General features: G+C 51.9%; 1 protein-coding gene across 1 annotated transcript in view; it reads right to left on the bottom strand.

Annotated features, from left to right (window-relative positions):
• CNNM1 (cyclin and CBS domain divalent metal cation transport mediator 1) overlaps positions 1-14,330 on the bottom strand; it is a gene marked incomplete at its 5' end in the record, with an annotated part of 20,301 nt that extends 5,971 nt beyond the window's left edge. Inside the window, 6 exons of the mRNA XM_019471634.1 lie at positions 1,736-1,783; positions 1,943-2,042; positions 2,236-2,405; positions 2,685-2,825; positions 3,525-3,668; positions 13,733-14,330. Coding sequence (XP_019327179.1) covers positions 1,736-1,783; positions 1,943-2,042; positions 2,236-2,405; positions 2,685-2,825; positions 3,525-3,668; positions 13,733-14,330 — 1,201 coding nt within the window. The remainder of the gene's footprint in view (positions 1-1,735; positions 1,784-1,942; positions 2,043-2,235; positions 2,406-2,684; positions 2,826-3,524; positions 3,669-13,732) is intronic.

Here is a 14,330-nt window from a genome sequence, read left to right on the forward strand (position 1 = left end):
CAGGCCGCCAATGCCAAAGATTGCCTGGCGATAAAGAAGTTGCATAACAATGGTTAATTAATAACAAATTGTTAAATGCTCAAGGGTTAACGTCTGAATTCTCCACTGTGACACACTACTCACACTCATTTCTGCTGGGCTTTGCTTCAAGGAGGAAGGAGGACGCCAGCCTGACAAGGCCAAAGATTGCCTGGCGATAAAGAAGTTGCATAACAATGGTTAATTAATAACAAATTGTTAAATGCTCAAGGGTTAACGTCTGAATTCTCCACTGTGACACACTACTCACACTCATTTCTGCTGGGCTTTGCTTCAAGGAGGAAGGAGGACGCCAGCCTGACAAGGGGAATACCCTGCGACCTCTGCCTCCCACCCTGCCTCCTTGCTGGCCAGGGGTGTGACACCGCACACGTCCCGCAGCAGGCAGGGGTGGCTGGATGGAAGAAAACATCTCGTGACGCAGCATCACACGCGAGCACGGGGAGAAAAGGACCCCTGAGCGGGCTCCTGCCGTGTCCCGTGCCCTGCCTGCCCCATTGCCCGTGGGCAGCACTCACTGCCTGAGCCCTGGTGGGGCCCTGGGGACGGTCACCAAGGGCACAGAGGCATCAGGCCATGCAGCAACTTCCTGGGGGAAATCGCCCGCTTCATTGATTTCCTCTGTCCAAACCAAGCGTGTTGCGGACGCACAGGGGAGGCGGACACACAGGGGAGGAGGAATGCGCACTGAGGGGTTAATCCAGCAGTCCATGAGCCAGCCTTTCGAATAGAAGCAAAGCAAGCAGCAAGAAATAGGTGAACCCTAGAGCTGCATGCAGACTGGGACCCACGGGAGTGACAGTCACGTGCCCCAAGGGACTCCCCCTGTTCTATCAACAACATCCCTCCCTACACCTCCCTAAAGGTTGAACTCAGCAAGTTCTTATTTTGATTAGGCACCCAGAGCATTCTCGGCTTACCATCAGCACTGCAGATCCGACTGCAATGTCTGGGGTTTGGGATGAGGGATGTGCCGGACTGGGGGTGGGCAGCACCTCCATCTGCTCCCAAGCCACCAGGGACTAAACATTTGCAGGGGTGATCAGCAAAGAAGGGGGGGGCTCACAGTCTCCCCTAATCAGAGCTTCCTCTTAACTCCTGCAAGCAGGGGATCTGCTCATTAACCCATCAGCTCTGCAGGCAGGGAATTTACCGGGGCTGGGGCATCTACTTTTAACTCGGCTGATTTCCCCACCACCACGTGCGAACAGCTCACAGGTAAATTGACCCATCCCTGCAATTCCCGAGCAGCCCCCATTCCCCTGGCGTGGGACCCACGTTCAGCTCGTGCTCCAAGCCTTGGGAACACAAACGGGTCCAGACATGTTACGCTGAGACCTAGATGCACTGTGCTAGAAGTCACAGGGTTTACTGCTCCCATCCACGTGGGCACGCTGCCACCCGTGGGCAGTGCCCCTTGCAGTGCCAGCCGTGCTGGCATCCACCTGCAGAAATCCAGCACATGGCTGAAACCTCAAAGGGACCCCAAAGGGACCTCAAAGGGACCTCAGAGTCCCTCTGCGGGGACTTTGCTGCATGAGCCCCTCAGCACGTTGTTCCTCCACCTTTTTAAAAGGGGGTGACCTTGGCGCAGAGCCCAAGCTGCTCTTTGTGGGGTGCAAACCCCTTCCTCCTCCAGCCGGCTGGTGCCACGGAGGAGACGTTTTAGAGCCCCAGCCTATCCCAAAATACTCACATAGGAAGGAGGATCCAGCCAGGCTGCCCACTTTCCGCATGTCATTATCTGAAATGACAGTTGGAGGTGTATGAATTGCAGAGGAAGGGCTCCCACCTGCCCCATGCCCTGCCGTGGGGCCACCCCACCTCACGGCCAGCCCATTCTCCTGGCCACCAGCCGGCTTAGCCCCCATGGAGGCTGCCAAAGCGAAGGCAGGGCCCTTACCTGAGGAGACGACAGCCATGATGGCAGGGACGCCGTAGTAGGTGAATGCCCCGTTCTCAAACCGCAGTCCTTCCTTGCCAACCTCCACCTCCACTTTCCCCTGGAAGGAGAAGGAAAACCTGCTCAGACAGGCACCCCACGCTCCTGGCCACCAACCCACCCAGGGCTGCAGGAACCCCCACCGCCCTGTATGAGAAGATGGGCATCTCCGCTGGCAGAAGCAGCCCAGCGCAAGGCGGCGAGGAGAGATGGGCCACACCCTGCCACCCTCCGCTCGCCTCTGCCCCTGGCACCTGCAGGATGAGGACGAAGTAGTCGACAGGGCGGTTGCGCTGGTAGAGGTAATGCTCCGCTGCCTTCTTGTTCTTTCGGTCGTACTTGAGCTCCTGGATGACGTTGGGGTGTTTCAGGAGCCGCAGCAGGATCTTCTCAGAGAAGTAGGGGGACTTGAAAGGCTCCACTTCTAGAGATGAGGCAACACGCTCACTCAGCGGGGCTGGGGCTGCCGGGAACCCCTTGTCCTCTGAGCTACACGGCCTCAGCCTCAGCACCCTGCTGCACAGAGGGGAGTCAAACACAGACCCATGATGGTGGAGCAGCAGGATGCCCCGGGGTGGGGGTCCAGGCAGGTGGAAACTGCTCGCTGCGGGGGGAGCCCGACCCAGGAAGAGCTCAGGGATGCCCTGCAGGGCTGGCGCTGCTGTTGCACGGAGATGCAGGGCTTGCACAAGGGCAAGGGTACCTGTTGCCATGAACCGATGCGTAGCCAGGAGGAGCTGCGGGGAGATCTTCACCTTCATCTCGCTGTCCGAGAGCCTGAAGATGGAGAAGTCCTGGGGCTTGCGTCCCCGGTGGGGCACCCGCTCCTTCTTCCGATTGTCCGCTGCGGGGCAGAAAGCAGAATGGTCGCCCGCCTGCAGCAGCCACAAAGCCTTCCTTCTTCCGATTGTCCGCTGTGGGGCAGAAAGCAGAGTGGTCGCCCGCCTGCAGCAGCCACAAAGCCACTGCAGCTGCAGGGCCCCATACCACACACACACGTATGGAGAGAGGCACGTCTTGCTGCACGCTATGGCAGGGCTGCTGTGGAGCAGCAGCTGGAGCAGTGGGGTGCACAAAAGGTGCCATGCATCACAGCCTTGGGAGCAGCTCCCCGAGGAGGGAGCAGGGTGGTGAAACACGCTTCTTTCTCAGGAACAAGTCCTGGGATGCCCCGGCTGGATGCATCACCCAGAGTTCTAAAGGAGCTTGGGAACCACCCACCCATGGGCACTTCACGCCCAACACACATAAAGGAGCTTGGGAACCACCCATGGGCACTTCACGCCCAACACACGTGTCCTTGGGTCAGGCCCTGCCCAGCCACTGGCTGCTGATGCTGGTGCTTCTCTATCTTGAGCATTAAAGGCTCCCTGACATCTGACCAGCATCTCTCCATCATTCTTGTCTTTCCCACCACGACTGTAAATTGCTCTGGGGAAGGACCATGATTTGCTCTGGCCTGTTTCCTACCCACATGTATGTCTGTCTGTGCGGGCTCCCACCCTGGGTCCTGCAACCGCAGTAGCTGCTCTGGGACACTAACTGTACAGATCCGTCTCATCCAGGATCTCAGACTTGATGATCTCCTCAATGACATCCTCCAGGGTGACAATGCCCATCACCTCGTAGAACGGGTCTCCTTCCCCTTCATTGTTCACCCGCTGCACGATGGCCAGGTGGGACTTTCCTGCGGGGGGAGAGCAGAGTGGCAGTGAGACCCCCCACCCCTGGCGAGAGGGGTCCCCAGCACGGTGGGCTGGCAGGCGGATGGGGCTTGGTGGGAGGCACAGATCACAGCCAAACCTCAGAAGCAGCCGCTATTGCCCAAACCCATCCCAACCGCACTAACCCAAGGAGAAGGGCTGGACACACAGCCCAGCCTAACAGGCCTGCTACTCTCCAGGCGGATTTCTAGGTGTCACAGGACTCTGCCTGGCTCTTCTTTGGGGCCGCTTGCTTTCTTTACCCAGGCAATCTGCTGCGAGTCACTCCGTTTAGCTCTTTGACAGCCTCCTGTGCAGGACTGAAGTGTACATTATACCAGCTGCTCCTTGTTTACCCTTGGCTTCATTGGCACAAGACAACTCTAACAGAGCGATGAGACAGCGTCCTCCAGCACAGAAACGTTTGTCCTTGGGCTCTACTGGTTTCCCTCATCCTCCTGGTGTTTTCTCATTCTGTTGTTAATTATCTTTCCTATCAAATTGCCAGGAACAGCTCCCCCACATCTTTCTATCCATCACTGTCTGGACCGATCCTAAAGCTTTTCTGAAAATACAGGCAAAGCCTCCAGCTCCTTGGAACAGCAGCTGGTTTTAATGCAGAAGCGCGTATGTTTGTTTGCAGCTTTCCGCCCAGCTCCTGCAGAACTCTTGGGTGAACCATCTGGACACAGAGGCTAAACACTTTTCAAGCCATCAGCTTGCACCTGAACGTCTTCTCCAAACCCTGCCCCTGACAGCACCTCCTCTCTGTTACCTTAAACAAGCAGACTGGGACCAGGACCTTCTTTCAGCTGCAATGATGGTGACTCCTGCTCAGAAGTCGCAGTGTTTCTCAATCACAATCTCAGCTTCCTCACTTGCCCCAGTAAGCTGGCAGCTCTGCTGACACATTCTCAGGCTTCTTGCTTTTGGCATACTTGAAACATCGCTATTTGCTTTTGCATGTCCAGCTCTCTGTAAGCTGTTCTGACTTGTTCAACTTCTCCCTTCCATTATTGTCTGCTCTGATTTATGCTCCTGCTCAGCAGCTTGACCAGAACCCAACTTCCAAGCCACAACTTCTGTGTTTCTGGCTCAGATGTATTCTTGGACCCGCCAACGAACAGCACTGGTTTTCTTACTGGCCCTGTGGCTCCTATGCTGCTCAGCAGCGCACACAGGTTCTGAACCTCTAGTTTTGCTTAAAACATTAAAAATGTCCTTCATCAGCACCACAGCAAACACCTTTCCCTCCCACTGTTTGCTCTGTTCCCCTGGTCTCCCTTTGCAACGCCTGTACAAACCCAACATGTACCATGGGCACTGCAGGGACGTCCGGAAAGCTGCAAACACCTTATTTTCCCCATGGGCTCGGAGCTGAGGTCCTTGAACAGCAATGGTCACCCAAAAGGGGGGCAGGTCCCTTCTGCTATGCAGCTGCCTCTGCATCTGCTTCTCCCATAAAGCCTCCCCAACAAACTTGCCTGCTGCTCTGGGCGAGGGGATGTGAACAGTATTTATGCATAAAGATGCAATACGGGTGGGCTCCTGCCTGCTGCACAGCTCCCTCCTCGCCCGCTGGTGCCTTCTGGCTCATCCCCGCAGAGGGACAGGGACAAGCGCATCCAGGGCAGCCCGGCAGTCCCACCAAACACGTCTTGCTGGGGACCATGCGACCTTCAAATAACCCTGGCCTGGATCTGAGGCTAGCAAATGACATTTCTCAGCCGAAGATCAGCACTATACATTTCTCACAGCAAACTTCGGGCATTTTCCACAGTATAAATTCCCTCCTCCTCATACCAAGCTTTTTTTGCAAGATTTCAGAGAGCAGCTCGCTGCCTCCCACGCCTACAGAATTAGAAACAAGAACATAACATTGCAGCAAGTAGCACCGAGCATGCACTTTAAAAAAAACAAATCAATATGCCTCAGGGCATTGAAAATTCAGCATGTTCTTTGGACCAGGCTGTTTCACTCCTTTGATACACAGGTTTGTGCATCTTGTCTGTTGAGTGGGTAATAAAGCAACACGACTTGAGACTTAAAAAGAAAAAAGCAGCGGAGTTGGCCGCAAGACAGCAGCAACAGCTATGTTTCATCTTAGCAAAGTCCAACTTTCAAAAATGTCTCCTTTGCCAAACCTCGCTCCCAAACACTGGGGCCATCTGGTCTCCTACAAGTCCTCGGGTGAGTGAGGAGAGGGGAGAAGTTATTTCTTTTGGCCAAAAGCTTGTTGTTAATGACATTTACATGCAACCCAAAACCACCGAGTCCTTACAAAAAGCTTAGGTGCTACTTAAAGGCAGTCAGAGAGTAATGAAGGCAATTCTTTTTTTGGCCAAACACCTACATTGACACTGTAATTTACTCTAGAGCAGCCTCAGAGAATGCGATTCCAGCTCCATTTTCACGTAGCGGCAAATGAGATTATTTAGAAATAACCCAGCACCGTTAGCCTGGGAGGAGACCCACAGTTTCACTGCGCTGGGGGCAGAGCCAGGAGGGCTGTTAGAGTGCTCAAGAGTTCTTTATCTTCACAGAAAATAAACACTTGTAGCCACACTATAACCCCCCAGGTTTAGGCTCCCAAGCTAACACCCACATTAGAGACGGAGCAGGTACCCAGCGATGGAAAATTTTTGCAGTTCATGTGGTTGCTCCTGGCCCACATTGAGTGAGCTGATCCTAGCCCCTGCCCGGCAAGCCGATAACAAAAACACCCTAAAACTCGCTCCCACCCCTTGCAGAGCTCATGCAAATGACTGCTGCTCCCAGCTGGCCCCCACTGGGAAAGGGCTGACTTGCCCTGATCTCCCACCGGAGGGACATGAGATCGTTTACAAAGTCCTGCCCCCCAACCCGGCTGGATCCTGCGTCTCCTCCCATCACTTTTTTAACAGACCATATAAATTTGGCAGCAGGGGTGGCGGGGGTCTGCAGGTGCCCTGGCTGTATGGCTGTGGCTTGCTCCCTTGTGGGCTGGGGGTGCTGCCAAGCTCAGCCTAGCCCTGGGAGCTGCACAGAGAAAAAGCAGTGGCTTTTGGAGCAGGTATGAGGGCAGAAGTTGGGCAATTTTATGAGGTGGAAACAATGTCCAAGGGAGGGTGGCACAGGGACAGACCTGGGGATGTCAGAGGGGTTGCATTCTCTTCTGCAGCCGTTACCCTGCAGGTCTGCCTCAGTGGGAGTACAATAGAGGGAGATAAATCATTTAAACAAAACCCCAAACTTGATCTAAACCAGCTTTAAGATCTGTAAAACTGGTTCCAAAAACCATGCTATTGTAACTGTTGCTTGATAGCTCAAATGAAATGAATTATAAGGGTGAGCTGCTTCCCCACCAGCAAGCTGTCACATGTGAATTTTACAGGGCTATCACTGATGCAGGAAAGCACAGTGCAACACTTGAGAATCAAAGCCTTGGTTTGGCAAATGCTAGAACAAATGGGCAATTAACTTTACTTGTGCGAATAGCTTCACCGGCCTCCGCAGGACTGCTCTCGCACAGGAAGTCTATGGGTGATTAAGTGTCTGCTCAGCATGGGATACAACTGTACTAAATTCTTTGAGCTACATAAAATCTGTTCTTTTCAAACAACAGCTTCAGTGGAAAGTCAGTGCCTCAAAATGCTAAATTACAGAGCTAATATAAACAGCTGAAAGCTTCCGGATGGAGCAAGCATCTGAACAGGTATCTAAATCTTTTATGTCCACTTTTAGGAGCCTTGTTTTTCATAGGTACCTAAATGACCTTGGGCTCATAGATCCACCTCAGAGCGTCCTCCCCGATGGGAGAGCAGGGACTGAACACATGGAAATGCCTTTACTTGTGGGAAAGAAAGTGCTGTTGGCTGCAAATATAGCCCAGACTACCTCCTTATCATTTTCTTATGTAGGTGCTCTGCCAGAAGAATGTGAAAGATGCTTTAGCCTTGTCTCTTGTTCCACGGGATGAGCGTTCTGAGCATGAAATTTATTTTCATGAATTTTACGGTAAGATCTAAAGCTGTTACTAGGAGACCAAAGGTACAGGCACAAAGCCATGAACCATTTACAGCTACAAAATGGAAGGAAAAAAAAGAGTAATTGGTAAATAAGGTTGATTTGTGAAACAACCGTGACGTAACTGAAATGTATTTTCTGTGTGCTTTTAATCAGATCTCTTCTCTGGGCCAGGGGCTGCCAACATCTCCGTGCCCCCTTGCAGACCTGCATCTAAAGTAAGTGGGGACCCCGATTTGAACTTCTTGAACTGGAAATGTGTGCGTGTGTGTGTGCTCTTGTGTTACCACGACTCTGCACCAAGGGTGAAACCACACGCCTGAGGAGTTGCACCTAGAGACAATGCACATCTACACCTAAACAAGGGGGAAATAACCAGGAGGGCTGTGAGGGTACCCAGCTTTATGGGGAATCAGAGCTATGTGAAGGGAAAACTGTAAATCCTAATCTAATCCAGACCCTCCTCAGAGATGAGAACTTCATCTGCTTACATCTGTCTCTAGCAGAATACAAAAGCCTTTCTCATACTCTGCTTTGGTGCTTTTCCTAATCCTAAGAAAAACTGGAGAAAAGGTGGAATATTTGGAATAGCTGATGTATTACCATTGACAAAACAGATCAGGAGGGTAAGGGGGAGATTAGAGGGGACACGGAGTCTCATCTTCCATCTGCTGTACAACAGGGTTCTGACCTCCTGGGTGTGACCCTGCCTGCCCACAAATGGTGGGTCCCCTTGCATGTTACTTCGAGCCTAAGGAAGCCTACAAGGATGCTGAGGCTTTCTGAAGCTAAAAAACTTCTAAAGAGCTGATGCAGAACTGTTTCCATTGGTGTCTGTAGCGTAGGCCACTTTATTCTTTCCCACAGCTCAGTCTGAAGGTGCCTTTGACAGCTCCCAAGAGGGAGGTGGCCAGCTGGGTGCCCTCTCCCCCAAGGGCACGGCTCCCCTCTTGCTTTGCTGAACACCTCCCTGGAGCAGGCCTGCTCCTGGGCTTGCTGGGGCGGAGTAAAGCAGCCCAGGGTTCACACAGTAAGATTTAGCATAATTTTGGGGGGAAAGCAAAGTAATGTTTCCGGCAGAGTTGCAGCATGAGTCACTGAAACCATCTTTTGTGTATCAGCACCTCACCCACTCTCAGGCTGGAAATCGCCCTTCAGGGCACATGTACGGGAGAGTTCCTGGGTAACAACCGGCTCCTTAACCCATACAACTGGCTAGGGAGGTCATTGCTTCAGCCCATCAAGGTGTCCAAGATAGTGGCTATCACACTTGCAGAAATCTCTTGAAGGCTGACTTAAATTTCAAGCCATGCTTTGTGCTTGCAATGACTGCAGGCTCAGGAGAAGGTCAGCAAGAAAAGCAGCTGAAATGGTACTGACCTCAGTTCCTGGCAAGTGTAAGCACCTTCTCCAGCTACATTCAATTTGTAGAAGTCTAGTAGAGGCTGTGGAGTATTTTGAAAAGCAAAGACAGATCCCAGGGCAGAACTGTCCTCCGCAGGACAGGCTGTTTTCCCTGCTAAGCCAGGAAGTTTGTTTCTGGAGAATTTACTTTTAGTAACTTTCAAAAGACGCCAAACCACAGAAGGCTAATTTGAGTTGCACCTCAGCCTCTGCCCTGCTGAAATGAATGTAAGAGCAAATTTCCACTGTTTCTCTGACAGAGAAAGGTTATTTGCTGAAAGGTGTCATTGCTATATATGGACCTGCCAAAAAATTAGTCAACAAAATCCATAAATGACTTGAGCAATGGGATAAGACTATGACTTCCCAAAGGCACCCACAGAATAAGGCGGTGGACCTCATGGAAGAGCCCCCGTGAGGAGTTATATCACAGGACTGAAGCTGCAACATGCATTGCTTCAGTTATCTTCTAGGGATGGAGGAGAAACAGACTGCATCACCCACAGCATTTCACACTGAATGAATGCATAAACCTTTCCTCCTAGCTCCATATTCCCAAGGTGAAATTTATCCTACTGGGACCTCATCTGCCCCTCTACATTGCTTTAGCTTGCTAAATATGGTGCAGTTATTTCTCTGCTGTATTAGATAATTCCTCCTGGGAGCCTAGAATAAAACCAGGTATTCTGAGATGCACCAATACAAATTGCCAAGAAATTGTTTCCGATTTTTTTCACTCCTTCAGTAGTTTCAGCTTCTTTCAGGCTGCAGGTGACAAAGTTACTGTACTGGTGTGCACTTTCTTGTCTCTAGAGAAGAAAGGAGACAGATTTTGTGTAGTGTCCTCCACTTAGTACTTCTGTGTACATGCTGCACAACTACGAATGCCTTCTATAATGACCTTGTCTAGCTTACCTGAAAAGATGGCAAACTGGGTGCCCACTCTTTATTTGAGTTCATTTCACTGAGTTTTGATGAGGAAATCAAGTCAAAAACCATCTTCTAGCATAAGCAATTCCCACCTTCAGCTGGACCTGCCTCAAGCTGCTGTAATGCTGTTTTTCAATACAGTTTTAGCAGCTGCCCTCCTCTTTCAGGCTGTGGGTTGAAGTCCAAGCTATCCGCTTGCAGGCCGGCCCCTTCTCTCTGCTGCTGTTTGCAGCCTTCTCTGGGTTTTTCCCAGTTCCCATTAGCGCCCCCAATTTAACCACCTTTCTCCAGGAATTAGTGCCAAAAGAGACATCGAATGATGCCAGCAGCAGCAGGCTTGTGAAGAGCAGATGTGAAGAGTTTGACCAGTTCTGCTGTGATGGGGCAGGGGCCAGGTTTTGTCAGCCAGGAGCTCACAGCTGCTTTTGGGTGCTGTAACCACACCGGGCCATTAGCTCCCTAGGTGCTACTGAAGTGTACGCTACTATTTTCATACAATTTAAATGTTTTGACAAGCTGATGCTACAGAAGTGCCCTTCCCCAGGTCCATGGAGGGTAATCCCATCTATACAGGGTCCTGCTGAGGGAGAGGGGATTTGCAACTCATCTCTGGATTAAACTCAAGGCAAACATCAATGCATCTTAATGGAACTGAGCTCAAACGAGGTTAGGTGTGACCATACCTAGAAACCAATGAAGGAAAACTTCCCTTCAAACCCTGCTATAAAAGACCGGAGAGGAAAAAAAGCTGATCATCTTCATCGCTAGGATAGCGCAATGAGAGAAAAGAAATGCGTCAGGTAAACAAGGTTAATACAGTATGATACCAGTGAGTAGGAGGAGAGGCAGAAAAGGGAAAGTGCTGCCAGAGGTGTGAGCAAGAGTCCCAGAGTGCTGTATTTAATCATCCCCTGACATTTTCAGTAAGAAAGAACAAATGTTTGTGTACTATGGCAATGAAATTGTGTTACTTATACATTATGCAGAAAAATGACATTATGGGTATGGTGAATGTGGCAGAACATTAATCATTAGTGAAACAGATCAGAAGTATACGTTGCTATCCAGGAAAGAAAGATATAAAATGTGATGGGTATTTTGTAGAAACACTGTAATAACAAAAAGAAATAAAGGATACAAAAGCTGTTTGTGTTAATCATAGGAGAAGAAGAAGAAAGCTGGCGAGATTTCTCTGGACGTTAGTCAGGGACCTAAGGACCTGAAGGTGGTTATCAATGCCCATCCTTACTGGAGACTTTAATTTCCTAGAAAGAGCCTGGGCCTTATCAGTGGGAACATTTGCTGCCCTGCAGGCACCTTGGATGTGCGAAGTGATGAATGCCTTCATTAAGCACTTGCTGAACCAACAAGCAATCAGCCTACTCTCTAATTAGTGGAGGTGTCACAGAAGACCCAGCCATGGAAAGCAACCTTGATTGGATCAAACAAGATACTTCACCGTAATTCAAACGGACACAGAAAAGGAGACAGTGATGAAGATTCTTAATTACAAATGGGAAATCTTTATTTTAGGAATTAAATAGTCAAGTGAACGGGGCTGAAATGGCAGTGGGTGGGACTGAAGGCAGCTGGCAGCAAACGTCTGTCGCAGTGCGGGAGCCGGCACAGGAACCTGTATCTGCAACTGAGAAAAGAGAGTTTAGGAGGGGTTCAGAGCTGGGTTGGGGGGGTGGATATCTACAAACACAGGGTGCTGGGGGTGACCAAATGCCTACAAATAGGGGAAAGATGAATCAGAAGAGAACAGCAACACCTGGGGAGAAGAACATTTGGGGGAAGAGCTGGAATTGCTGAACACCACGCTGAGTTAGATACTAAGACCAAAAGCAAGGCATTTACAGCCATGTAATTTAGAAAACACAAGGAGAAATGAGGCAGGAACAGAAGTAAGTTTTAGGGAGAGCTCTACACAGGGGCTGTAGCAAAACGCCCCAGAAGGCCATGATGGCAAACAGATGTAAGGGAGGAAGAGCCTGAAGCGAAATGCCAAGAGTTTAATGGAGCAAAGCTGAAGAAGGATGGATAATCTTCATCTGAGATGAGGACTAGCATGTGAAAGTGCAGGGCAGGTAGCAAGGCTTGTTAACCTGTCAGCTCAGGGAGCAACACACACAAAACATCTCTGTTTAAGCAGGGCAGAGAGGACGGCAAGCAAAGGGCAGTGAGCTAAGCAACCACAAGTCTGTTTCTATAGGTCTATCGATCCACAGGGTACCAGGCTGTGGAACCAATTTGGAGGGGGGAGTAGTTGAATACATCAAAGTAAATCAGATAAAGTGCAGGGGAGGCTGACCAAGGGGGACTGTGCCAAAGTCATCTGACATCTTTGGTAGCACCAAACTCTCTAGACAAGGGAGAGGTAGCAGAGACCTCAGGTGAACTTCAGTATTGTTGTAGTATCATGCGGGAAGCCACAGTTAAGAAGGAACTGCGAAGCACATAAGGAATTAGGAAGAGGAGAGACAACTGGTTATGTTATAAGAGGCATGGGGGGGAACTACTGCAGCTCATCAAGGTTGAACCTAGAGAGTAATCTTAATGCTTTTGCTAACAGTCTCAGTATAAAACAGGAATTTGCTGATTTGCACCGTTTGGAGTCTCCAGTCGTGCTGAGGGGCAGAGAGGGTAGGTGCTGTGTGCCACACAGAACTCCTCTCCCTGTGATCCCGGGAGGCGGTGGGGACACAGTTGTGCATCTCCGGAGAGGATGCTGACCTGCATGTATCTGATGATCACTTTCCCGGCCCACAAGAAACGTCCTATCCTCCCCTCCTCCCAGCTCTAAAAACGAGCATGGAGATGACTCACAGAGAGGCTTTCTCTGTATCTGGGATGGACCAGACTGGCCTTTCTCACATGATCAGCTCGGCTTGCGGCAGAGTGGCCCCAGGCAGCCCAGGAGCCGAGCGCTGTCCTCCCGCATTGCATAATGCAGGATGTCACCGCTGCAGCCATTTCTTAAAGACTCACTCACCACGGTATGACGTACCAAGTAACACGCAGCAAAACACAATTCCCAGTGGGGGGAAAAAAACCACATGCTGTGTGTATTCTCAAAGTATGGTTAATGAAATACAGCTCTCAGCATCTCAGGGGCTGCTGGCAGCTGCTGCATTATGAATACTGTCACAGCTGCAAAAAAAGTACAGCTCTTTCTAAGGGTTCAGGCTTTTCTTCTTCCTTTAAACCACTTGCACAGAAACACTTTCTAGACCTGCTTCCCACTGCTAAGCTGAAAACGCGAGAGCTAGGTAACAAGATGTGATCTCCTGCCATAAACTCCTCCGCACAGAACAGAGCAGTGAACGCTGCCTTGCCTGGGCAGCGGTGTGAGGCAGGCACCATGCCCATGCTGCCAGGCCCCCGCAGAGGCATCAGCCCTGCGGGACAGGCTCACCCGCTGAGCCAGCAACCTCTGAGGCCGAAGGCTCTTACAGTCTCCGTAACATCACAGGCACGACCAGCATTGCGGGCCCTCAATCCACCCGGGGGCTGTTCCACCAGGTGACAGCAGGGTCACCGCCACACCAGCGCATGCAGGGCCCAACTCCCCCCAGCATCCCTGGTACCTGCCGGGTCCTGCCAGAAGGCTGTGTGGGGTGGGCCGTGGGGGCTGCTGACCTGGGAATCATTGGGGGTGCAGAGGGTTGCAAGGGGAGCCCGGGGGGTGGCGGCCCAGCGGCCTCACCCTTCTTGAACTCCTCAAGCAGCGTGTCGAGCCGCGTGTCGTTGAAGACGCAGTGGAGCGGGCGGCGGTAGAAGCGGGTGACAGTCTGCAGGGGGGTGCAGTCGTCGGGGTCGACGAAGGCCAGGTCCTTGACGAAGAGCAGGTCGACAATGTTGTCGCGCCGGTCGCCCTCGTAGATGGGGATGCGGGTGTAGCCGGAGCGGAGGATCTCGGAGACGGTGGCGAAGTCCAGCACGGCATCGGCACGGAGCATGAAGCAGTCGGCCAGCGGCGTCAGCACATCCTCCACCACCTTGGTGCGCAGCTCCAGCGCGCCCTGCACCATGGCCAACTCCTCCCGCACCAGGTCGCCGTGGGGGCCGGCGGCGCGCAGCGTCTCCAGCAGCCGCTCCCTCGTGGGGAGGACGCGGAGCTGCCGCAGCGCCCAGTCCAGCAGCCGGCTGAGCGGGTAGCAGAGGGGGAAGGCGGCCAGCATCAGCAGCCGGGTGAGGCACAGGGTGTGGGAGGCGATGGCCAGCCCGTGCCGCGAGCAGACGGAGTAGGGCAGCACCTCGCCGCCCAGGAAGACGGCGGCGGCACACAGCACCACCGGCAGCCA

Source organism: Aptenodytes forsteri, unplaced genomic scaffold (genome assembly GCF_000699145.1).
Source record: "Aptenodytes forsteri isolate BGI_AS27 unplaced genomic scaffold, ASM69914v1 Scaffold15, whole genome shotgun sequence".
Classification (NCBI taxonomy): Eukaryota; Metazoa; Chordata; class Aves; order Sphenisciformes; family Spheniscidae; genus Aptenodytes; species Aptenodytes forsteri.